General features: G+C 42.1%; 1 protein-coding gene across 3 annotated transcripts in view; it reads right to left on the bottom strand.

Annotated features, from left to right (window-relative positions):
- Positions 1 to 6,977: 6,977 nt before the first annotated feature.
- Positions 6,978 to 25,219, bottom strand: part of PLD1 (phospholipase D1) — a 128,615-nt gene continuing 110,373 nt past the window's right edge. For all 3 annotated transcript variants that reach the window (XM_073359380.1, XM_073359379.1, XM_073359381.1), the window contains 4 exons: positions 24,232 to 24,366; positions 17,441 to 17,594; positions 15,988 to 16,105; positions 6,978 to 14,347 (listed from right to left, as the gene is read on the bottom strand). In XM_073359380.1, coding sequence (XP_073215481.1) covers positions 14,123 to 14,347; positions 15,988 to 16,105; positions 17,441 to 17,594; positions 24,232 to 24,366 — 632 coding nt within the window. In that variant the 3' untranslated portion in view covers positions 6,978 to 14,122. The remainder of the gene's footprint in view (positions 14,348 to 15,987; positions 16,106 to 17,440; positions 17,595 to 24,231; positions 24,367 to 25,219) is intronic.

Raw genomic sequence — 25,219 nt, 5'->3', positions numbered from 1 at the left:
AACCCACTTCATAGATGCATGGAGTGGAAAATACAGTAAGCAGAATATATTGGCTCTGTCAATCTGTTTCTTCGCTTCAATAGGTGGGTATTGTAGTTTTAAGAATGCTTGATAGAGATCCTGTAGGTTTGTCTCTGACTGAGGGATTGGAACAAATGCAGTTCTATCTTAGAGCTGGCTGTAGACAATGGATCGTGTGATGTGGTCTGGATGAAAGCTGGAGGTATGTAGGTAAGTATAGTGGTCGGTAGGTTTCCAGTATAGGGTGGTGTTTATGTGACCGTCACTTATTTGCACTGTAGTGTCCAGGAAGTGGATCTCTTGGAGCCAGAAGAGTACCCAGAAGTTACCTACTACAGGACAGGCCCAACAAAGAAAGTAACAGAACGCCACTAGCCATCACCTTCAGCCCCTAACTAAAACCTCTCCAGCGCATCATTAAGGATCTACAACCTATCCTGAAGGATGATCCCTCACTCTCACAGACCTTGGGAGACAGACCAGTCCTCGCTTACAGACAGCCCGCCAACCTGAAGCAAATACTCACCAGCAACTACACACCACACAACAAAAACACTAACCCAGGAACCTATCCCTGCAACAATCCCCGTTGCCAACTCTGCCCACCATATCTACTCAAGGGACACCATCACTGGACCTAACCATATCAGCCACACCATCAAGGGCTTTGTCAAGGTTCCTTCCCCACTCTGAACTCTAGGGTACAGATGTGGGGACCTGCACGAAAGACCCCCTAAGCTTATTCTTACCAGCTTAGGTTAAAAACTTCCTCAAGGTACAAACTTTGCCTTGTCCTTGAACCCTATGCTGCCACCACCAAGCGTGTTAAATAAAGAACAGGGAAAGAGCCCACTTGGAGACGTCTTCCCCACAAAATATCCCCCCCAAGCCCTACACCCCCTTTCCTGGCAAAGGCTTGATAAAAGTCCTCACCAATTTGCATAGGTGAACACAGACCCAAACCCTTGGATCTTAAGAACAATAAAAAAGCAATCAGGATCTTAAAAGAAGAATTTTAATTAAAGAAAAAGTAAAAGAATCACCTCTGTAAAATCAGGATGGTAAATACCTTACAGGGTAATCAGATTCAAAACATAGAGAATCCCTCTCTGCAATACCTTAAGTTACAAAAAGACACAAAAACAGGAATATACATTCCATTCAGCACAGCTTATTTACCAGCCATTTAAACAAAAGGAAATCTAATGCATTTCTAGCTAGATTACTTACTAATTTAACAGAAGTTCTGAAGAACATTCCTGACCTGGTCCCGGCAAAAGCATCACACAGACAGACTTTTTGTCCCCCCCCCCCTCCAGCTTTGAAAGTTACTTGTCTCCTCATTGGTCATTTTGGTCAGGTGCCAGCGAGGTTATCCCAGCTTCTTAACCCTTTACAGGTGAAAGGGTTTTGTCTCTGGCCAGGATGGATTTTATAGTTCTGTATACAGAAAGGTGGTTACCCTTCCCTTTATATTTATGACAGGCTTGTTCACCTGCACATCTACCAATGTGATATATGCCATCATGTGCCAGCAATGCCCCTCTGCCATGTACATTGGCCAAACTGGACAGTCTCTATGCAAAAGAATAAATGGACACAAATCAGACGTCCAGAATTATAACATTCAAAAACCAGTAGGAGAACACTTCAATCTCCCTGAACTTTGACTTCAATAACAGACTTAAAAGTGGCAATTCTTCAACAACAAAACTTCAAAAACAGACCCCAATGAGAAACGGCAGAACTGGAATTAATTAGCAAGCTGGACACCATCAAATTAGGCCTGAATAAAGCCTGGGAGTGGATGGATTGCTACAAAAACTAAAAACTAATTTCCCCATGCTTATTTCCCCCTACTGTTACTCACACCTTCTTGTCATCTGTTTGAAATGGGACACCCTGATTATCACTACAAAAGTGATTTTTCCTCCTGTTGATAATAGCCCACTTCCACTTTAATTGACTTGTCTTGTTAGAACTGACTCCTCATTTGGTAAGGCAATTCCCATCTTTTCACGTACTGTGTATATATTTCTGCCTACTGTATTTTCCACTTCATGCATCAGATGATATGGGTTTTAGCCCACGAAAGCTTATGTCCAAATAAATGTGTTAGTCTCTAAGGTGCCACAAGTCCTCCTCGTTTTTGCTGATACAGACTAACACTAACACAGACTAACACAGCTACCACTCTGAAACCTGTAAACCATAGTGCCTCCTCACCAATAAGAGCTTCCTTATGATTCAAGACTCATCAACATGCACAAAACTTGCAGGGTTTCCCACGAGGGACATACAGTATAGAAAGGCCATTAGTAGCAAACTACACAATGGCTGACCGCATTTCTAGCTAGACCGCTCTTCCATTTCCTAATTTCCTTGAGTGCTAATCTCAAGATAACAGAGACTTGTACAGCCACAATAACATTATCTTTGTGTTATAATATCTTTCCCTTTGTCCTCAAATACTAATTCACAGTACGTTTAATTATTCACACCAGGTTGACTGTTTAGAAGATTATTCATCTCTGATTCTAGTTATAAACACGTTATCACTGCAGAAAAGTTTTTCTTTAAAAAAGGAAGAATTTTTCCAAAATTAATTTATGTGCCAGCTTCAACTTTAATAGGTCTTCTTGATGTAATCATTCCGAGCTAAATATTCCAAGTAATCAATCAAAGCAGTGGAACTAATTTTGTACCTGTCACTTTTGATTTTTCCAATAAAAAATGAGCATTTTACTCACCGTGCTGTTGTGATTCAAGCTCTTAAAGCCTTCATTCAACTTGCATCAAAGCTTCAGAGACATACTTGAAAATCAGAAGAGATGGCACAAATTGCAGAGAAACTAAAACAGATTGATTTTTTGGGGAATAAAAGAAACCTCTTGTTATTTTCTATGAGTCTTTAGAGCTGTCGCCACAAAGCCTTATAATTTTTCCTTCTTCCTCTACCCAAACACCTAGAATGCCTTAGTAACTCCATGCATACAAAAAAAACATACCATTTTAAAAGTTTGTGTATTATTGAGACTTCAATAGATCAACGTTCTACTAGCAGAGGCCCAAAGAACTGATCTCACAACATGGCCCTTGAAGGCAGACGCTCGTAACAGCCTCGGGGAGAAAGAAAGAATCCTCTATTGCTTCCTCTCCAGGGCAGAAAAGGCTTCCGGCACACTGTTTTGAGCCAGATTACCTTTAGAACAATTTACCTGTTGGAGGAAGCTGAAAATGGGAGATTATCTGGCTGCACGGTCGGTTCCCCTCGGTGTAAAGATGGCTGGAGAGGATCATCCTGGAGAAGAACCAGCCCATTAAACACTGCAGCGGTGGCAGCTATTGTTCAAAATACATGTATGCTGCCTTTTCCTTCAGCAAGGGCTGAGGGTTACAGGAATACCCAGCTGTGTAAATTGTTCATTTGAATTATGTATGGTGAGTAAAATCCCAGCCATGTTTCATAGATTCATAGATATTTAGGTCAGAAGGGACCATTATGATCATTTAGTCTGACCTCCTGCACAATGCAGGCCACAGAATTTCACCCACCACTCCTGCAAAAAACCTCTCACCTATGTCTGAGCTATTGAAGTCCTCAAATCGTGGTTTAAAGACTTCAAGGAGCAGAAAATCCTCCAGCAAGTGTTGAAGTAAAATGGTAAAATGGTAAAATTCCCATTGATTCCAGCAGGGTTAGGATTTCACCTATGAAGTTTTCTCCTCTTCCTCCTTGCATGGTATGCAAACTGTGGATTATGAACCAGAAACTACGGCTTAAAAAAAACCAGACAGGCTACCATCAGACATAGACGAAATAACGCACAATATGCAGTTATGTGAGCACAGTAACCATGGGCTTGATTCTCCTTTACTCTGAGACTGCTTTACATCAGTATAAAGGGGCCTTTCTGTAAATGACAGTCAGGCCCATAACTCTCTATTCTGAGCAGTTTCTTCTTGTACACTAGTTCTACACCAACATGACTGCACATTGAGATAGCACAGATTTCGCCTGCACTTGGAATAGGAAATAACTATGGTCGCTGTAGACAAACGCTGTCTTTTTAAGCGTGTTCACAGTACATTATAATAATAATCATTGCAACATCTCCAGCCAGTACTTCCATGACGGAGAAGTGACTGACAGGCCTCAGTGTTACTGTTGCTCTTCTCTGTTATCTTCACTTCCAAGATCATAGAAGTTTGATGCAGGAAGCATATAATTAGCTGTGAGATTTAGAAGTCAGGGCAGAAAAGGCTTAAGGTGTCAATCAAGAGCTGCTTACTTTAGTCCCAGCCGCATCCTGACTCATTGAAACTCCTTGCTGCCTTATCTTGGTTTATTGTGTCTATCCAGGGAACAGATTGTATTGGAAAGGTTTGAAGTCAGTGATAACCTTGGGGCACTGGAAGGGCGAGTAAAGCATAAGAAACAGAGAATTAGCATGCTTCTGTTTTTGCAAAAGAGTTTGAATATTCCATGGCTGCTTTGTTCATGGAGGTCAGCAATAGGCTGCTCCTTTCTCTCTCAGCTCAGAACTTCCTTTATTCAACTTTAAAATGGACAGTGACAATTTAAGAGCCATGTTAGAAACCGACAAATTTCCTTGCAGATGTACCTTTGGATTATTAAAATAAAAGTCAAATTTTCTCAGTGTTGTTTTACTTTTGCTGTTTCTCTCAGCTTGGACAAAGCAACCTCAGTGAAGTCAGCTTCACTTTTGTGTATAATAATAATAACTTGCTCTTATGCAGGGCTTTTCATCAGTAGTGCTCAATGTGCTTTACAAAGGAGATTACTACTATTATCCCCATTTTACAGATGGGGAAACTGAGGCACAAGGAGGTGAAGTAACCTGGCCAAGGTCAACCAGCAGGCAAGTAGAACAGCTGGGACTATAATCTAGGTCTTCAAAGTCACAATCCAATGCCTTATTCACTAGGCTATATTGACTGTCCCATAGTAAGTTTCACTTTCAGGTTCTCGGGACTAAAATGTTTGGGGTGCACCCACCATAGGACAGTTTTAAAAAAATATTTCCATTGGCTACCTTAAACCAGTGTTTCTGAAACATTTCAGGTTGGCCACCCCTTATTCAAAGTCAAAATTTTTCACAATCCCTTTACATTTATTTTATTATAAAAGTGAGAGTAAAAAATTGTATCCATGTCAGGGTTCCCTCCCCACTCTGAACTCTGGGGTACAGATGTGGGGCCCCACATGAAAGACCCCCCTAAGCTTATTTCTACCAGCTTAGGTTAAAAACTTCCCCAAGGCACAAATCCTTTCCTTGTCCTATATTGCTGCCTCCACCAAGTGATTTAGACAAAGATTCACAAAAAAGGACCACTTGGAGTTCCTATTTCCCCAAAATATCCACCCAAACCTCTTCACCCCCTTTCCTGGGGAGGCTTGAGAATAATATACCAACCAATTGCCTTTACTAAAAGTACAGACCAGACCCTTTGATTTTTAGTTTCCTAAAGATAATCAATCAGGTTCTTAAAAGAAGAACTTTATTATAAAGAAAAAAGTAAAAGAAGCACCTCTGTAAAACCAGGATGGAAGATAATTTTACAGGGTAATAAAAAGATTTAAAACACAGAGGATTCCCCTCTAGGCTCAACTTCAAAGTTACAAAAACAGAAATAAACCTCCCTCTTAAAATTCACAAGCTAAAACAAAAGATACTCTAACGCATTTCCTTGCCTTTACTTACAATTTCTGTAATTTTAGATGTATTATTTCAAGTATCTTTGTAGGAGCTGGTTTACCTGCTTGGTCTCTCTCTCTCTGTCCTGAGAGGGAACAAACAAAGACAGCAGAAACAAAACCTCCCCCCCCCAGATTTGAAAGTATCTTCTTTCCCCATTGGTCCTTCTGGTCAGGTGCCAACTAGGTTAATTGAACTGATTAACCCCTTACAGGTAAGTGATTCTGTACCTCTGGCCAGGAGGGATTTTATGTACTGCATACATAAAGTTGTTACCCTTCCCTTTATATTTATGACAATCCATAATAACAATGATCAGTTTATATAATTCATTGGTGTGTATTTTGAGAGGTTGACAAAGAACACTTGACCTTGATGAGGGAGGGTATGAGGGGAGCAAGATTTTCTTGGCTTTAGATGGTAATAAAATTTTCAATGCATCACAACGGGCAATTGCCTTTTGTGACCTCCTAAAGGATGGGACCCACCCGTTGAGAAACACTGACTTCTATAGAAACATTTCTACTGCATGACAAAGCTTGTATTCATAAAATCTAAATTTGGGGCCTGATTTGAGTGCAGTTGTCAGGGCCAGGTCATGGGCAGTTTGTGGGCACAAAGTGAGCTGCTCGGTTTCAGACCCAAGGTCAGAGATCAGTTCAGGGCCAGAGCAGATCAAACTGCAAAGTCAGAGTCCATTATCCAACTGAGAGCATGGAATGAGAATCAGGGTGAGGCTGGGTCAGCGTGGGGAGTCACGTACTTTAATCAAACAACTCCCAGAAATGGCTTCCTGGTTTATATAGGGAGTGCCAGCCAATCAGGGAATTGCAGAGGGCTGCCATTCATGCCTCTTAGGGTGGGACTTCCTGCAGTACTGTTGGTTACAGCCCTGACTGAGTCCCTGGTTGCAACAAGGATGTAGCACCTGCCGGGAGCCCTACAGACCCTGGTTCTAGAACTCAGGGTTCTTGTAGCAATGTTCCTTTAAAATATATTGATTTTCATTGACTACAGACAAGTTAGCAATCTCCTTGTCCCAGTGGTAACTTTATCTTGGGCTGCATTTTTAATGATTTTTTTCACCGAGTCTGCTTTGCCATTACATTGCTATGGAGTTCCACTGATTGCTGAGGAAGTTTTCTTCGTTTGGTGCAAGAGCAGAATTAGGTCCACGGCTTGCAAAATGATCATCATTCCAAAAGCAATTTAAAATGAAAAGTCATCACCCAAACGTTTCTGATACGTTATATTTAGTTATATTTTAGTCACTTAATACATATCTGTTTACCAAATACAATAATAGATAGGGAAGGAAGCAGCCATTAGCAGAAACAGGGACACAAAACTGTCAATTCAAAACCCTTCACAGAAGGAGCATTCACTCTGTTCACAATTTTATCCATCTAAAGCGGAGAAGTACAGCAAGTTGGAATCATGTCAACCCTTGTACATCTGAAGTACAAATATTTTGGAAGCTCTAGTTTTATCAATTAGTTTAGTTAGCGGAAACTTGTACATTTCTTGACCCGTGAATTTAGAAACACTCTCACTTCCTGGATATCAGGATAGAGCCAGATAAATACGACTTACTCACAATATCTATGTTATTTTATGAAACTGCACTGGTAGGTTAAAAATGAACGGGTCACAAGTGCTTGAAAAGAAAAAAAGAAAAGAAGGCCAAAAAAAAAAAAAGTACTGTTGCATTCAGTTTTAGATTTACAGTCTGTGGGCCTAATTATATCTAATTTACACACTAGTTTTACATTCTCTGCAATGGAGGAACACTCCCAACTAACACCCTGATTTGGCAAGGGTCTGGATTTCGGTGGGGCTCAGCATGGGTGAGAAGAGCCCTGCGGCTAGTATGGCAGATGCCCGGCCTCATCCTATTGCACATCTAAGATGGCACTGTGCAGGCTCTTGCTTTGCTCATATCAGAGGTCAGGAGGCACTCTGGGCCAAATTCTCTGCTGATTTTGAAATGGTGGAACTTCACTGAGGTCAATGGAGCTATGTTAATTCACACCAACAGAGGAGCTGGCCCTAAGTTGTGGAAAAAAATCCAAAAATAAAATAAAAGCAGTCGTGTAAACTTTACACTGTAAAGGGTCATACCAACTTTTTTTCATTTGTCCCAAAACTGCCTCGGCTTGACTTTTAAATAAAACGCACAGTGTAATAACTGTACAAACACCTGTAAAAATGTAGGTCTCCTTTTAAGGCAGATAATCACATAATTTGAGTAGAAGAACACATTAAAATAATATCAAAGAGGGCAAGTTGTGCAGTCTTCACTTAAGCAAAACTGCCACTGAAGGCAATGGGCCAGAATGGCTGTAAGCTTGGGTTCTAAAACGTGAAGTTAATTTTAAAAATATGCCTGGATTCTACTATGACAAAGGAAATGTACAGATATATTGATCCTTCTCCGGTGCTAGTCCCCACCAAAACTCTCACCACCTTCGCTGGGACCATTCCCCAGCAACGCTTCTGGGATAAGTCCAGGAGCTTATCCAAATTCCTGTTATAGCTTATGAATCCCTCACATTTCTAATTGCTCTGACATTTCATCTTGCTTCCCTGGCCGCCTTGCTTCTGAGGTTGAGTCGACACGAGAGAAGGTTTGCTGGCATAGCTATGCCTGTATAGCTAAACTAACACACTCTCCTAGAGTAGGCACAGCGTCTACCGGCAAAAAATACGCTTTTTCCGGTTTACCAGCATCTACACTGGGGCTTTTGCTGGTATAAAAAGGTCATTAAAAAAAAAAATCACACCCCTAATCAACACTATTGTATGGGCAAAAGTTTTTGGTGTAGACCTGGCTTAAGCTAAAATGTTGCTGGACTCCCTTCCAAGTCTGTCTGTGCTGCTTGCAAAAAGGCCAGAGAGGACGCTGAGTGACAAAAGGCACTTCCTTCCCTTGGGACTGATCCTGTTGTCATGTCAGCCGACAGCAAGCCTCTTTCATTGAAAACAGGATCAGACCTTTGGGGTTTGTCGATGTTGCAGCTACAAACTAGCCTCCCAACCTGGGTAGACAGACTCATGCTAGCAGGGCTTGAGCTAGCATGCTAAAAATAGCAGCATGAACTTTGTGGCATGGGCTGTCAAGCCTTGGGGGACTTGAGGACCCAATCTTCATCCTGAGCTGCAACGTCCACAGCTTAGCTTGAACCCACTAGCATGAGTCTGTATGCAGGGCTAGGAGGTTTGCTCCCAGCTGCAGTGTAGGTAGACATACCTTAAGTGTGCTGCCCTTGAGCACTCTCAGCATCAGCTGGTTTGGGGAGTACAAGCCCAGAAGCTGAGCCAAAGGCCTGGGATCTCCTGGATAGCAATGGGTGGCTTTTTTGGTACACATTATTTTAATAATGAAGTGCTTAGATTATGAAATCTTATTTTCATGGGTTTTTTACAATGCATAATTTTCTATGCTAAAATGTAAGTCCAATCCTGCATCTATACAACAAAACATATATTAAAATATCCCGTTATTTAAAAATATATACGGACATGGTAAGAAGTGATGTTGAATTCTCGTACTGGCACCTGCTTAGGAATATCCACCATAAATCTTCCAAAAAGAAAAGGAGTACTTGTGGCACCTTAGAGACTAACCAATTTATTTGAGCATGAGCTTTCGTGAGCTACAGCTCACTTCATCAGATGTTTACCGTGGAAACTGCAGCAGACTTTATATACACACAGAAATCATGAAACAATACCTCCTCCCACCCCACTGTCCTGCTGGTAATAGCTTATCTAAAGTGATCAACAGGTGGGCCATTTCCAGCACAAATCCAGGTTTTCTCACCCTCCACCCCCCCACACAAATTCACTCTCCTGCTGGTGCTAGCCCATCCAAAGTGACAACTCTTTACATAATCAAGTCGGGCTATTTCCTGCATAGATCAAGGTTTTCTCACATCCCCCCCACCCCCATACACACACAAACTCACTCTCCTGCTGGTAATAGCTCATCTAAACTGACCATTCTCCAGGTTTAAATCCAAGTTAAACCAGAACATCTGGGGGGGGGGGGGGGGGGTAGGAAAAAACAAGAGGAAACAGGCTACCTTGCATAATGACTTAGCCACTCCCAGTCTCTATTTAAGCCTAAATTAATAGTATCCAATTTGCAAATGAATTCCAATTCAGCAGTTTCTCGCTGGAGTCTGGATTTGAAGTTTTTTTGTTTTAAGATAGCGACCTTCATGTCTGTGATTGCGTGACCAGAGAGATTGAAGTGTTCTCCGACTGGTTTATGAATGTTATAATTCTTGACATCTGATTTGTGTCCATTTATTCTTTTACGTAGAGACTGTCCAGTTTGACCAATGTACATGGCAGAGGGGCATTGCTGGCACATGATGGCATAGATCACATTGGTGGATGTGCAGGTGAACGAGCCTCTGATAGTGTGGCTGATGTTATTAGGCCCTGTGATGGTGTCCCCTGAATAGATATGTGGGCACAATTGGCAACGGGCTTTGTTGCATAAATCTTCCATCCAGGTTGAATCATGAAATATAAAATCTGAGTCTGGAAGAGATTTTTTCCTCTTTTCTTACCATCTTTTAAAAATAAAAGCCACAAAAACAGTTCACATATTTCAGGAACTATTATCACTAAAAACAGCATCACTGCTTACAGTACCGTATATTTGCAAATGATTACGCCATGATTTGCTTTGGATATTCAAAGTAAAAGTAAAACCGCTAGGGTATTAAGAATTAAAGAGTGGTGACTGTTTATGTGCAGAGACCAGGTGTTAAACATCACCCCTGCTGTGGCTTCATAGCATGTGAAAGAAAAGTCTAATTAACAGACATTCACAAAAGACACCAACTGCTGTGAATATGCACGAAGAATGATGTGAGGGCACATACTGCACTGTAAATTCTACAGAGCAGAATACTTCCTCTTGTGAATACTTGTAAGCCTGTGTACTGTAATGTACCTTGATACTGAAAGTTGTTCTGCATGTGTGAACCCTGGCCTCGTAGTGTGAAGCTTCACTGAAGTCAGTGGAACTATTCATGGACGTAGGTGAGCAGCTTGCAGAGTTGGGGCCTACAAGTGTAAGAGGATTCCAGAATCCTGGCAACATTTGAATGACTCCATTTAAAAATACTGAATTTCAAGATGCATCAATTCCCCAAAGTATGAGGAACGGCAAAGTTTTGTCTTGGCTTTCTTCTTCTTCTTCTTAATATTTCTTTCTTTTCCCTCCATCCATAAAGGAAAATAAAATAAAGGTGTTCAGTTAATGTCAAGAGTCTGGCATCCAACAAAATCAGGGAAATTCAAAATAAAGAATTTCTTAACCTATCCTTTCACATTGAGTGGAATTCACTCCTGTGCAGAGAGCCAACACAATGCCTATAAGTTACTTTAATTCTATTTAAGCCTTATTTAAAGTGCTGCATAGATCCTGTGCTAACTATGCACAAGGGTGAATCCACCCTCTGTTTTCAGCTGGTGTCAAGATCTTCAAGTTATGAAGTATTTTATATGCCGCAAATGCTACAAAGCCAATGTATGGTACAAAGGGGGTGGATTAAGAATGGTGTTTCAATACTAATTCAAAATTCCTAGGCTGTATGGGTCGACATCAGACCCTAACATCATCTGAAATGGGCAAATGGTTTGGGTTTTGCATGTCAGTTGCATTGCAGTTTTGGAAAGACAACCTGGGGTACAAGAAGCTAGGTCACGTTACCTATGAAGCCACAAAGTTTCAATACCAGTTCAAAGAGGTGCTGTAAGGATTCAATGATGATCATGAGATGCTCAGGTACTATTGTGATAGGAGCCATATGAACATCTAGACAGATAGATGATAGGAGCATTATATGCTTCTTTAGGTTTGGTTGTAGGTCTGGTGTGAATGAATATTCTGTTCTGGTTTGGGCCTCTTTCCACTATGAATCTATACTTGTGTGGTTTAATGGTAATATGTGGCAGGCTATAATCATTTCATATTAGCAGTTTTGTTCAAACTAAAAATGGCCAACAGTTTTTAGCGTGAAATTAAAAGCCTTGGGCTAGTGTTAAAAGCAAAAGTATTTTGATGTTTTAGTTGCCTGGCTTTGCAGTGGTTGTCTGATAGCATATTTCTCTAGCACAGGAGCTGGCAGGTAAGCCCTGTGTCTCATTTTAAACAACAAATATGATTCTAAACAACAATGCCCAACAAATCTTGAGGGAACCTAGTTATCTGCAGTGCACTACACAAAATCACAGTACCGATAAACACACTGCAGTTGTGCATGCACTATTGACAGATTAAATAGACCACTGGTTCACCAAGGCTCAGGGATGGCTGTGACTCCTGTCCATATCACTAACTGCATCTATCAAATATGAGCATGAAGCAACACAAAACATAGCAACTAGCTAGGACTTGGGCTGCCCTTGAGGAATGTTAGTGTTTGTTACTTATTAACGTGATGTAGCATTGGAAAATGACTCTATGCCTAATTACTTTTCTTAAAATATACAGACCAATCAGCTTAACTGTAAGATATGTGCCAACTGTGTTTTGGGCATATCTTTCAAAAGGGTGTCATGAGTTTTTTGATAAACTAATGAACGTTAAGCACATTGGAAGCTTGTCAAACGTCTTTTTTTTTTTAAAGGACAAATTTACTTGGAATCATTGGAATTTTTTAGCAAAGAAAAACAAAGCAATAAAAGTTTGTAAGCCTTATGGATAAGGTATGGTGAAGGCTTTTACTGGACCACAGATTAAGGGCCACATTTGGCCCTTGCTTGGTGAATGGCACTCCCACTGAATCAGTTAACATTCTGCATTCAGAGATGGGAGTTTCAGCTTCTCCCTCTATCTAGACAGGAACCCATTGTTATGAGTTTCTTATTAACTGTGCTGCTCATATTAGTAAATGGAAAGCAAAAAGATTTACCATGTTGAGTGAGTTTATCAGTCCTTGGGAAGACCTGGAGTCACACTTCTGCATTGCAGAGACTGTTCAAAACCAAGTCTTTCCGTTACTGGAACTGGTCACAGAGACTAGTTCAGTGCTATCTCTCCACTAGCCTCTGGAGCGTGATCGAACTCGGTATGAGTGACTTTGATCAACCTTGAACATCGTCAGCTCAAAATTTCAACTCTTACTCAACTGTTACTGGGTTCTTGTTCCTTACAAGTGAAACAGTGGAAAAGAACACAGGGGAGTATTTAAGGCAGTGTATACACACAGCACTGTGATCCAAAACAGAGGACCCAGTTTTGCCAGCCTAGCTTTTGGGGTTCTCTTCTCCCTAATACATAGCAGCAGGCTTTCCTTTAGCTAGAAAAATGTAGGGTTAAAAAGTTGATTCTCCCTTGGGGAAAAAATTATAGTTTAGATAGTAAGAAAAAGGGTAGCTGAACTCAAACAAGTTCTGCAAACCCTGAAAAAACAGAATTCAAGAGATTCCCATCACCTCAATCTCCATTAGGGATTGCCCATCACTGAGACCTACAGTGTCATGCTGTGCATGAGGAATGTTGATTGCTGTAGTTGTAGTAAAAAAACCAATGTTTTCCCCTGGGGCCAGGAGAAGAGTCAGCACCACTGATTTTGACGTAAGAGTTCCGAGTAGCAGCCGTGTTAGTCTGTATCCTCAAAAAGAAAAGGAGGACTTGTGGCACCTTAAGAGACGAACAAATTTATTTGAGCATAAGCTTTCATGAGCTACAGCTCGCTTCATCGGATGCATACTCAAATAAATTTGTTAGTCTCTAAGGTGCCACAAATAATCCTTTTCTTTTGACATAAGAGAGTTAGCCCTTTGCCGTATACGCAATGTAACATCTAAGCGCGATAGACAATGATCATAGGAACATCTGAGTTGGCCTCAGGCAACATTTCCCAACCATTATGGAGGGGTAAGCAGTGGGAGAATACTTGAGGGAATACAAAATAGATATGATGAAGAGGGTAACTCCAGCTAGGTAATAACTGTGAGCACACAAAGATTTAGAAAGCACAAACAGCCTACAACCCCTGGGTATCACAATCACTATACACGTGTGATCATGCTGGTAGTAGTAATATACAGTATGATTTCTCTCCCTTCATAGGGGTGGCCTGCATCTTTAAGGTGCTTAGAATATGTCTGTAAAGAAGTACTGTCCTTTCAATTAATATAGCTTGTCACTGATCATAAGTGCCAAATTTTCTTTCCCTCCCCATAACAGTCATTTTGTCTGAAGCTGTTCCACCAAAATCCTTAAGAAAGGCACATTAGTTTGATGGAGACCTTTCAGTGGCTACCTTGGCAATACAAAGCTTCCTGAAATCATCAGGTATGCAAACCTGTCTCCAAGGAGCCAGACTTTAAATTCTAAAGCCGTCTATATCACCCTAAGTCCAAACTTCCATGGGAACCATGGATTCTTTTGTTCCAACAGAAGGCAGCAAGTTTTCTTCATCCAGGAAACGAAAGGGGAATTGCACTAGAAATCCATGAATCTTCTTTAATTCTTCTGCTGCTTTTGCAGCATCTTGGGTTACCAATTTTGACTTGGCGATGAAGTCACGCAGCTGGGCTAAATTAGTCACCTCATCACTGGGAAGGCATCGAAACACCTGATTTGAAATGGAAAGAGGAGGTGGTACATAAGCATACAGGAAAATATCACTACATGCCATCCATAGCGCAAACTAACGCTACTGTAAACACCTTCATATATATTGAAGTGTATTGGTTAATGGAGCCTGGGGAGCTTAACAATTTGTACACACACCTGTATGAGAAAATCTGTACATCAATCTCCCTACAAGAGATTATCCAAAATTTGCAATAGCTAGTTTGCTTGATCAGTGAGCCTTGCTTTGCGTACGGCCAAATAGAAGATTCTTTCCTGCAGGGCCTGATTCTCTCCTAACACATACTGATGTAAAACAAGAGCTCCAGAAACTGGAACTACAGTAACTCCTCACTTAGTGTTGTAGTTATGTTCCTGAAAAATGTGATTTTAAGCGAAACAATGTTAAGCGAATCCAATTTCCGCATAAGGATTAATGTAAACAGGCGGGGTTAGGTTCCAGGGAAATTTTTTTCACCAGACAAAAGGCTATATTATATACACACACACACAGTATAAGTTTTAAACAAACAATTTAATACTGGTACACAGCAATGATGATTGTGAAGCTTGATTGAGGTGATGAAGTCAGAGGGTTAGATATTTCCCAGGGAATGCCTTACTACTAAATGATGAACTAGCAATCAGCTGAGCCCTCAAGGGTTAACCCATTGTCGTTAATGTAGCCTCACACCCTATAAGGCAGCATGAATGGAGGGAGGGGAGACAGCATGGCAGACAAAGACACACCCCCTGTGTGAGAGAGACAGAGAGATATGCATTGCCCCTTTAAGTACACTGACCCCACTCTAAGTACACTGCCTTTTTAAGTAGATCCGCAAGTAGAGACAGAAGCTGCTGCGAGGAAGTTCCCTCCGTGTCGTGTCGTCCCCCGGCCCCCACTCTATGGAAATGGGGTAAGTGGGGTTCAGGAGCAGAGGGGGACACCCTGACATTAGCACCCCCACACACACTGCAAGCAGGAGGCTCCGGGGAACAGCTCCAAGGCAAAGGGCAGGAGCAGCACATGGCAGTGGGGGAAGAGACAGCTGAACTGCCAACAATTGATAGTCTGGCTGGGAGGCTGCTGCTCAGGGAACTTAGGGGATCGGGGAGCTGATAGGGGGGCTGCCGGCCCACCCTGGTTCAAAGCCCCCACCAGCTACTCTTCCTACAAGCAGTGGACAAAGCAAGTGGCTGCCAAACGACGTTATAAGGGAGCATTGCGCAACTTTAAACAAGCATGTTCTCTAACTGATCAGCAACGTAACAATGAAACAACATTAACCGGGACGACTTTAAGTGAGGAGTTACTGTACAATACTCTGTAAAATCAGTGTATAAATGTGAGGAGAATCAGAGTTGCTACCTTGCTTGTCTGCCAATAGTATTTAAGGGTCAAAAAAGTTATGCCATTGGCTAAAAGAAAACCCTTCATCTGTTGTGGCCCTTTCCTGCTCAGAGCTTGTGTAGTTTCATGACATTACACAGTATTCAATCCATCTTGATGAGATCTAGAGCTTGAACCCTCCCGCCCCACCAGTCCCTCTCCCACAAAGCCAAGATGTTGCTTCTCTCCTTTACATCCGTCAACAGTGAGCCTGTTGGGAGCAAAAAGAGAAAACGAGCCAGGTACTTCACCTTGTCAAAAATAGTGGCATTGCGGGCAGCTGTTGAAACCCACACCTCCTTGAAGAATCTGTCAGAGACTGGATCCTGGAGATCAGCATTGAGGTCTGCTGAACAACCAAGAACAACCCTGAAAAAGGAGGGGAAAGAACTGATGTCATTGGAAAGTAACACAGAACCCTCCAGAGGATTTTCATGAACAGGAATGTGATCCTTGTAATCAGCTTTCTTCTGGAGGAAAACAACACAAGCAGTTATTGAGTAAAGTGACCCTAGAAAACCACCCAAAAGCCAAGACTCATAAAGGACCCATGTTATTATTTTTATTATTATTATTTGCATTGCAGCAGTGCTTAGAGGTCCCAGCCCCATTGTGCTAGGCACTGCACAAACATATACCAAAGAGGTGGGGATATTATTTATCAGAGAGTGAGAAGCCTTCTGCTAAATCAACATTAGGTTTTCCAGAAGGTAGTAATGGAAGGGGACTGAAGTCATCAGTTCAGAATACCAGTCAGTCCCACCAATGGGAGCTGAGCATGTACATTTCACAAGAGAGGTTCAGCATCTTGCAAAATCAGGCTGTCAGTGGTGGAGCCCTGTGTTTGAGTCCCCTGCTCTAACCACTAGGCCCACTCCCTCTTCAATGTGAAAAAAACCTCAGCAACTCAATCCTGAAGAAGAAAGAAAAGGGTTCCCTTAGATAATGTCCTCAATACTTAATAGATGGTGCTGCGCACACTGAGATGTCCTTGTCTGCTGCTATTTCCTACACAGAATAATCTGTCAGCCTTAGCTCTGCCTTATCATTTCCTCCTTTATGTTTAAAAACCATCCAGATGGAAAATGGGGGGGAGGGGGAATGTTTTAATGAGAGAATTGTTGTGCTGCTGGCCAGATGGCTTCTCTGACTGAACAAATTCCCAGTACAAAAAAAAAAAAAAAAAAATTAGACACCACCACCTACAACTGATAACAGTGCAGTGGGAGTATTTGTTCCTTAGCAAAGTTCCATTGTCTTCTGTGTACGTTCCCCTTACTGAAGGGGTCAAGGAAAAATTTAACAAAAACAGACTTCCAAGATTTGTAATCCAAACACTCATTGCGGGGGATGGAAAGGGATACTGCATGGGAAATCCTAAGTCTAGGCAACCACAAAACTCTGTGGGCTATACTCAGTCCATGTGTAAGTGGGTGAAAGTTCATTGATTTTCCCGGAGTTAAACCCACTCATATCTTTAATTCAGTGCATATCCTTTACAGACAATTGCACAGATGCTCTCTTTTCAAAATCAATGAGGAACGCAATCCCTGCAAGGCAGCAGGACTGCATCTTCCTGCACAAGTACAAAATATTAATTACCACAACCTGCTGGGAAAAGACCTTACTGGGTAAGACCTTCCTGGCAGCCAAGAATTTAGCATGAGATTTCCATGCACCGTAATTAGTTTCTAGCACTCATACCTAAAACACCGGAGGCGGAGAGACTGAGCAAATCGTCCAGCTTTGTAGTCCTTTCCATCCATCACTGAAGGGACCGTTTCGGTGTCTTGTACAATGATAGCCATTTCACTGTCACGTTTTCCCAGCATGCTGCGGTCATTGATGTTAGCAGAGCCTTTCAAAGGAAACAGAGAAACTATAACACCACATACAATACATACCAATTCCCCAAGGAATGCGACCACCACCAAAGTGATAGACCTGTTTACTGCCAGCAGGACATGGGCCCAGATCCTCAAAGCTATGGGAGTTAGGTATCTAATAACTTTAAGAACTGGGTCGTGCCAGCTCTTCCTTTGCAGGGCCCCAGCATTCACAGTATACCCTGAGACTAGGTAGAAAGACATACCACTCTTGTATGTAAAGGAGAGTTTCAATGAGTAGCTCTCCTCCAACCTCACACTCTTCTGTGTATATTCTACCACCATCACTTTACTGTCGACCCCCTCTACCATACCACTGTGTGGCTCCTTGCATGTGCATATGACAAGTTCAGCTGCCTGGACTTAGCTGACCTGCACTCAGTTGTCCCCAGTCTCTTCCAATGCAAGTGATAAAACACTATGAGAGTTCACAGGTTAAAAATCTCCTCCTTTGTCAGTAGGTGGTAGAGAGGAGGCTGAATTACCTTTGCCACTTCTTGAAACTGGAGAAGATCAATGTAAATGCCATGTGAACATTATCCATTTTTTTCTCGTTAGCAAAATAATTTAAGTTGCTAAGGATGGAGAGTATCAGGATGAAGATTTGTAAAGAGCAGATCCTCCATCAAAGCCACTTCTGATTTAAAGAGCCACAAAAGAGCCAAGATCAATATGTGGGGGGAAAAAATCTCCACATTCTCCATAAACTCCAGGGCATGAAAGAAGGTTAAACAATTTTAAATCAAACACAAAAGGTTTAAAAACTTAATTTCTCAGAAGCCTCCAGCTATTCTTGCAGAGCGATACTATGGCATGCAAGGGCAAGGGTCAGAGTTTAATGTGGTCTTTATTTAATATGTTTAATGACACAAGCCGGCTTCTTTGTTTGAAGTCATTCTACGGATTTTCTTTGCTGTATTTATTTCATAATAAAAGAAAGGAAAATTTTTTACTTGGATTTGTGCCCTAAGCCCAGGCAGAATCAGTGTTAAAGTAAGTTGCACAGCAGAGCCCACTTATGTAGAATTAATGTTTCTTCTAAAATAAACAACAGAAAAAGAAAACACCTTCAGGGTTTTTTGTCGGGGCGAAGAGGGGTTAAGAAAGAAAGAAATCATTTCGGAGTCATACTGCACTGAGGCAGGTGGAGGGCTCCAGTTTCTAGCAACTGGTAAGTAAGGCTTCCAAAACTCCCAGGGGCCAAATTTTCATTTCTATGTATGGAGAGCTACGTGCACCAGTTCTCAAGTATTGCCAATACAATGAAAATATACCCTCCGGGGGCGTAGAAGCCATTCTAACCAACAGGGACATTTGTTCTTTTTCTATTCTTTGCTGTGCTGTTGATGTAGCATTAGAACATACTGTGCAAAATGTAAAGAGCCAAAATATCAGGCAATTTTTTCAGAACATATGCACATGTCCTAATATATAATTATAACTTTTCCCCTCTCTTTAAAAATGTTTTGAGTGCAATCATGGCAGTTTAAAGGTGCCAGAGTGACGGCATTGGAGAATAAGGTTATTTGGCCATATAACAAGAATGGAGATGGGTAGTAGAAGCTTCTCCCTGGTACTCGGCAACTGTACTTCATTGTGTTCTGCAGAGATCATCTCCAAGACTGGCAGGTTCTCTATGGTCATCCAGTCTTCAGTCACTCTTTCCAGGTGCCAATTAGTTCAGATTCTGATTGTGGTCTTTATGGTGGGAACACCCATACGCTAAGAACTGGGCTGAGAGAACCAGCTCATTTAACACAGATCAGCTAACTGCCAGTGCAGCCAAGAATCATTCTAATGCCTCAGCTATTTCAAATGGGTGTTTGTGTCAGAATCCTGTTACAGCCAGGGAGAAACTGGCAACTATCCCTAAGCAAGCCTTTGACTTTGTGTGCCCATTCCTGCATCTCCCACGGATTTGGACATCCAAGTGACTGCACAATCACTCTGCATATATAAAATGGACAATGCACTTCGGCACTTTGCTTAGTTGCCCGCCCAATGCTTGCAGAAAAATGTAACTTCAAAAGAGATTAATCTATACTGCACAGATATCAGGGGAAAAAAATGGCACAGAAAGGCAGACAAGAGTTTGTCTCAGGGGAAGGAGCAGCAAGAGACTACAATAGTTGGGATTTAGCAAATTAACATATACCCACAAAAACTCCAGGCAAAGCAAAAACTCTGCAACAAGCTGGTTCCTACATAAAGAAACCCAGATGCTTTAGTAATCCCAGTGACTGAATGTACTGACTACTGCTTTATCAGGAGTTGCTAGTGAGAAGGAGAAAAATAAAATCAACCCCCTCAAAATACTCCCACTCCTCCACAATGCAGCTGAACTAAGAATTTATTCCTATGTGCTTCAACTACTCAGGGCTTCAGTCACATGGAATTCTTTTCTTTTGGGGGGCGGGGAGGAATTAAATTTAAATAATTTAAATCAATTAATCAGCAGGAAATTTAAGGGAGGACACATTTGTGCCTCACCGGCTTGTAAACATCTGTGTCACTGCTCTCCTACAGAAGCTGCAGAACCTGGGCCTTGCTTTTTCCACTGGAATGTTCGCAAAAAGAAAAGGAGTACTTGTGGCACCTTAGAGACTAACCAATTTATTTGAGCATGAGCTTTCGTGAGCTACAGCTCACTTCATCAGATGTTTACCGTGGAAACTGCAGCAGACTTTATATACACACAGAAATCATGAAACAATACCTCCTCCCACCCCACTGTCCTGCTGGTAATAGCTTATCTAAAGTGATCAACAGGTGGGCCATTTCCAGCACAAATCCAGGTTTTCTCACCCTCCACCCCCCCACACAAATTCACTCTCCTGCTGGTGCTAGCCCATCCAAAGTGACAACTCTTTACATAATCAAGTCGGGCTATTTCCTGCATAGATCAAGGTTTTCTCACATCCCCCCCACCCCCATACACACACAAACTCACTCTCCTGCTGGTAATAGCTCATCTAAACTGACCATTCTCCAGGTTTAAATCCAAGTTAAACCAGAACATCTGGGGGTGGGGAGTAGGAAAAAACAAGAGGAAATAGGCTACCTTGCATAATGACTTAGCCACTCCCAGTCTCTATTTAAGCCTAAATTAATAGTATCCAATTTGCAAATGAATTCCAATTCAGCAGTTTCTCGCTGGAGTCTGGATTTGAAGTTTTTTTGTTTTAAGATAGCGACCTTCATGTCTGTGATTGCGTGACCAGAGAGATTGAAGTGTTCTCCGACTGGTTTATGAATGTTATAATTCTTGACATCTGATTTGTGTCCATTTATTCTTTTACGTAGAGACTGTCCAGTTTGACCAATGTACATGGCAGAGGGGCATTGCTGGCACATGATGGCATAGATCACATTGGTGGATGTGCAGGTGAACGAGCCTCTGATAGTGTGGCTGATGTTATTAGGCCCTGTGATGGTGTCCCCTGAATAGATATGTGGGCACAATTGGCAACGGGCTTTGTTGCAAGGATAAGTTCCTGGGTTAGTGGTTCTGTTGTGTGGTATGTGGTTGTTGGTGAGTATTTGCTTCAGGTTGCGGGGCTGTCTGTAGGCAAGGACTGGCCTGTCTCCCAAGACTTGTGAGAGTGTTGGGTCATCCTTTAGGATAGGTTGTAGATCCTTAATAATGCGTTGGAGGGGTTTTAGTTGGGGGCTGAAGGTGACGGCTAGTGGCGTTCTGTTATTTTCTTTGTTAGGCCTGTCCTGTAGTAGGTAACTTCTGGGAACTCTTCTGGCTCTATCAATCTGTTTCTTTACTTCTGCAGGTGGGTATTGTAGTTGTAAGAAAGCTTGACAGAGATTTTGTAGGTGTTTGTCTCTGTCTGAGGGGTTGGAGCAAATGCGGTTGTATCGCAGAGCTTGGCTGTAGACGATGGATCGTGTGGTGTGGTCAGGGTGAAAGCTGGAGGCATGCAGGTAGGAATAGCGGTCAGTAGGTTTACGGTATAGGGTGGTGTTTATGTGGCCATTGTTTATTAGCACTGTAGTGTCCAGGAAGTGGATCTCTTGTGTGGACTGGACCAGGCTGAGGTTGGTGGTGGGATGGAAATTGTTGAAATCATGGTGGAATTCCTCAAGGGCTTCTTTTCCATGGGTCCAGATGATGAAGATGTCATCAATATAGCGCAAGTAGAGTAGGGGCTTTAGGGGACGAGAGCTGAGGAAGCGTTGTTCTAAATCAGCCATAAAAATGTTGGCATACTGTGGGGCCATGCGGGTACCCATAGCAGTGCCGCTGATCTGAAGGTATACATTGTCCCCAAATGTGAAATAGTTATGGGTAAGGACAAAGTCACAAAGTTCAGCCACCAGGTTAGCCGTGACATTATCGGGGATAGTGTTCTTGACGGCTTGTAGTCCATCTTTGTGTGGAATGTTGGTGTAGAGGGCTTCTACATCCATAGTAGCCAGGATGGTGTTATCAGGAAGATCACCGATGGATTGAAGTTTCCTCAGGAAGTCAGTGGTGTCTCGAAGGTAGCTGGGAGTGCTGGTAGCGTAGGGCCTGAGGAGGGAGTCTACATAGCCAGACAATCCTGCTGTCAGGGTGCCAATGCCTGAGATGATGGGGCGCCCAGGATTTCCAGGTTTATGGATCTTGGGTAGTAGATAGAATATCCCAGGTCGGGGTTCCAGGGGTGTGTCTGTGCGGATTTGATCTTGTGCTTTTTCAGGAAGTTTCTTGAGCAAATGCTGTAGTTGCTTTTGGTAACTCTCAGTGGGATCATAGGGTAATGGCTTGTAGAAACTCGTGTTGGAGAGCTGCCGAGCAGCCTCTTGTTCATATTCCGACCTATTCATGATGACAACAGCACCTCCTTTGTCAGCCTTTTTGGAATGTTGGCACTTTAATAGGAATGTGCCAGATACATGGGGCAGCACTGGGGGATGTATTTAGTTCCACAGCTGGTACGTTGAGCCCAAGCCTCTTGGGTATGTCTACACTGCAATGTGACCTGCGGCAGCGTGTCTCAGAGCCTGGGTCAACTGACTTGGGCTCACGCTACAGGGCTAAAAATAGCAGTGTAGACATTCTTGGCACCCAGGCTCTGAAACCCAGCCAGGGGGTTGGTGTCAGAGCCCTGGCTCCAGTCCAAGCCTGAACATTTACATAGCTATTTTTAGCCCCAGAGTAAGAGCCCCCCGAAGCATAAATCGGTTGACCTGGGCTTTGAGATTTGCTGCCATGGGTCTTTATTTTTTTTTTTGCAGTGTAGACATACCCCTGGATGACAGCAAAACATATAGATAGCACATCACCACTCCCACTTCCATTTATGTGGATGCACCACAGCATTAGTCCTATGTTTATGATCATCAATAGTAAAACTATTGTGGCTGTTCTTCATACTAGAGACGTGAGAAGATTATCAAAAGGATAACTACGTAGCAAAACCCTCCCAATCCAAACTTCAACCTATCTAAGGGTATATGGTATCAGGATTGTCCCTGAGGTGGAGGACAGTATCATTCTGCTTCTTACAAGACCCTAATATTATGCTGCTCATGAGCAAAGCCTTTATACTGCTATAACGGGCTGAAAAGGGCTTTCTTAAAGAAATAGGAGTAACTCTGGGTCAGATTCCGCTCTTGTATTCTGTGGTATAAATAAGAGCTGAATTTGGCCTTATGTTGTTATTTTATGGCCTTATAATAAATATACAATAACAGAGAGACAGATGAAAATGCCCCCCCCCCCCCCAGATGTTCTGGTTTAACTTGGATTTAAACCTGGAGAATGGTCAGTTTAGATGAGCTATTGCCAGCAGGAGAGTGAGTTTGTGTGTGTATGGGGGTGGGGGGGATGTGAGAAAACCTTGATCTATGCAGGAAATAGCCCGACTTGATTATGTAAAGAGTTGTCACTTTGGATGGGCTATTACCAGCAGGAGAGTGAGTTTGTGGGGGGGTGGAGGGTGAGAAAACCTGGATTTGTGCTGGAAATGGCCCACCTGTTGATCACTTTAGATAAGCTATTACCAGCAGGACAGTGGGGTGGGAGGAGGTATTGTTTCATGATTTCTGTGTGTATATAAAGTCTGCTGCAGTTTCCACGGTAAACATCTGATGAAGTGAGCTGTAGCTCACGAAAGCTCATGCTCAAATAAATTGGTTAGTCTCTAAGGTGCCACAAGTACTCCTTTTCTTTTTGCGAATACAGACTAACACGGCTGTTCCTCTGAAACATGAAAATTATAACGTATTTTCCCAATGGTCACATGTTCCCCAAGCCTTCCAAATTTTACAGCACATTCTGTTCTTTAAGAAACAGATGACAACTCGCAATTTAGTGGCTAAAGCTGAGTTTGATGAAAACAAATGGACAGAATTCCCTGTGGTGGGACAAGTTTAACCACCAAGGGAATTTCAAAGCCACATTTCTTTATCAATTAATCAGTACACTTTAGAAACCTTCCTCCATCTCACTTCCCCCATTAACTTGTAATTACTTTACATTTAAATTCAATATACAACACAGGGAATGTGTTAGCAGGTAAAATGGAACAGAGCACACCAAGTAGAGATAGCCACGTGCACTTTCAGTCGGGGTAGTCAAATGGTACAAATTTCCCCTGCAACCATCTTACTCACCAATTATGACAGTGTTGTCATCAGCTATAAGCAATTTGCTGTGAACATAGATGAGTTCAGTGACGAGATTTCCATCCAGCTCAGCATATGTTCGAAGCCCACAGAACGATATGTAGTTTATCCACTGATCTCCAACTGAGGATTAAAAGGGACAATGAGGTGGGAGTGAGAGGTGGTCATTAGTAATGCAGAGGCAAGGAAAAGCAAAACAGTTAACTTCCAACATCTCCTTAACAATAACCTAAAGTAAATAAGTCTCTTTAAAATAGATCTTACTCCCCTGTGCCTCTCTGTGCCATTCTGATCCATATAGGCAGCTTGACTGGCTACCCAGGGATTCCCCCCATTTTGTCTTGTGTTGTATACTAGCACCTCCAATTGATGCTAATGTCTGAGAATCACTTCACTAGTTGGTTGCTTTCTCTGACTGAGCTGTGGGGAAGAGGTTATAACCAGTTTTTTTGTCTGCACATGCTATGGAAACCATTTTCTATTTTAAATTAGCTACAATTCAGAGTTGCACAAAGATACATGAATCAAGGATGTATTATGTAGCACGTTTTTCATGGTATTATGATTTCCATCCAAGCAAATTTAAGGACACAGGCTGACCCCGAGAAAGCAATGATGATAACAGTGTTATAATTAAATAGTTTTATCTCTACATGGTCATTGGGTGCCAAGCAACAGTGTAACAAAAAAACATCTCTAAAACCACCCAAAGCCATATGATCCAATAAACAAAATCCAAGTGTGGTGAAGAATCATACATAAGAATTCCCCACCCAACAATCTATAAAATACCCACTTCTATTGTCCTCACTCCATCTTTGTGCTGCATAACCCAATGTTAGAAACCAACTTGACCACAACAATCTCAAGTTAAACAAAAATGAACTTTGGGAGTCTTGTCCACGAGGATGACACCGATTGGATCTTACTGCTTGATTATATTTCTTCAGATACACAGATGTTTTTGGCTAGTGTG

Source organism: Lepidochelys kempii, chromosome 9 (genome assembly GCF_965140265.1).
Source record: "Lepidochelys kempii isolate rLepKem1 chromosome 9, rLepKem1.hap2, whole genome shotgun sequence".
In the NCBI taxonomy this organism is placed as follows: Eukaryota; Metazoa; Chordata; order Testudines; family Cheloniidae; genus Lepidochelys; species Lepidochelys kempii.
This window is presented reverse-complemented; position numbering and strand designations above follow the sequence as displayed.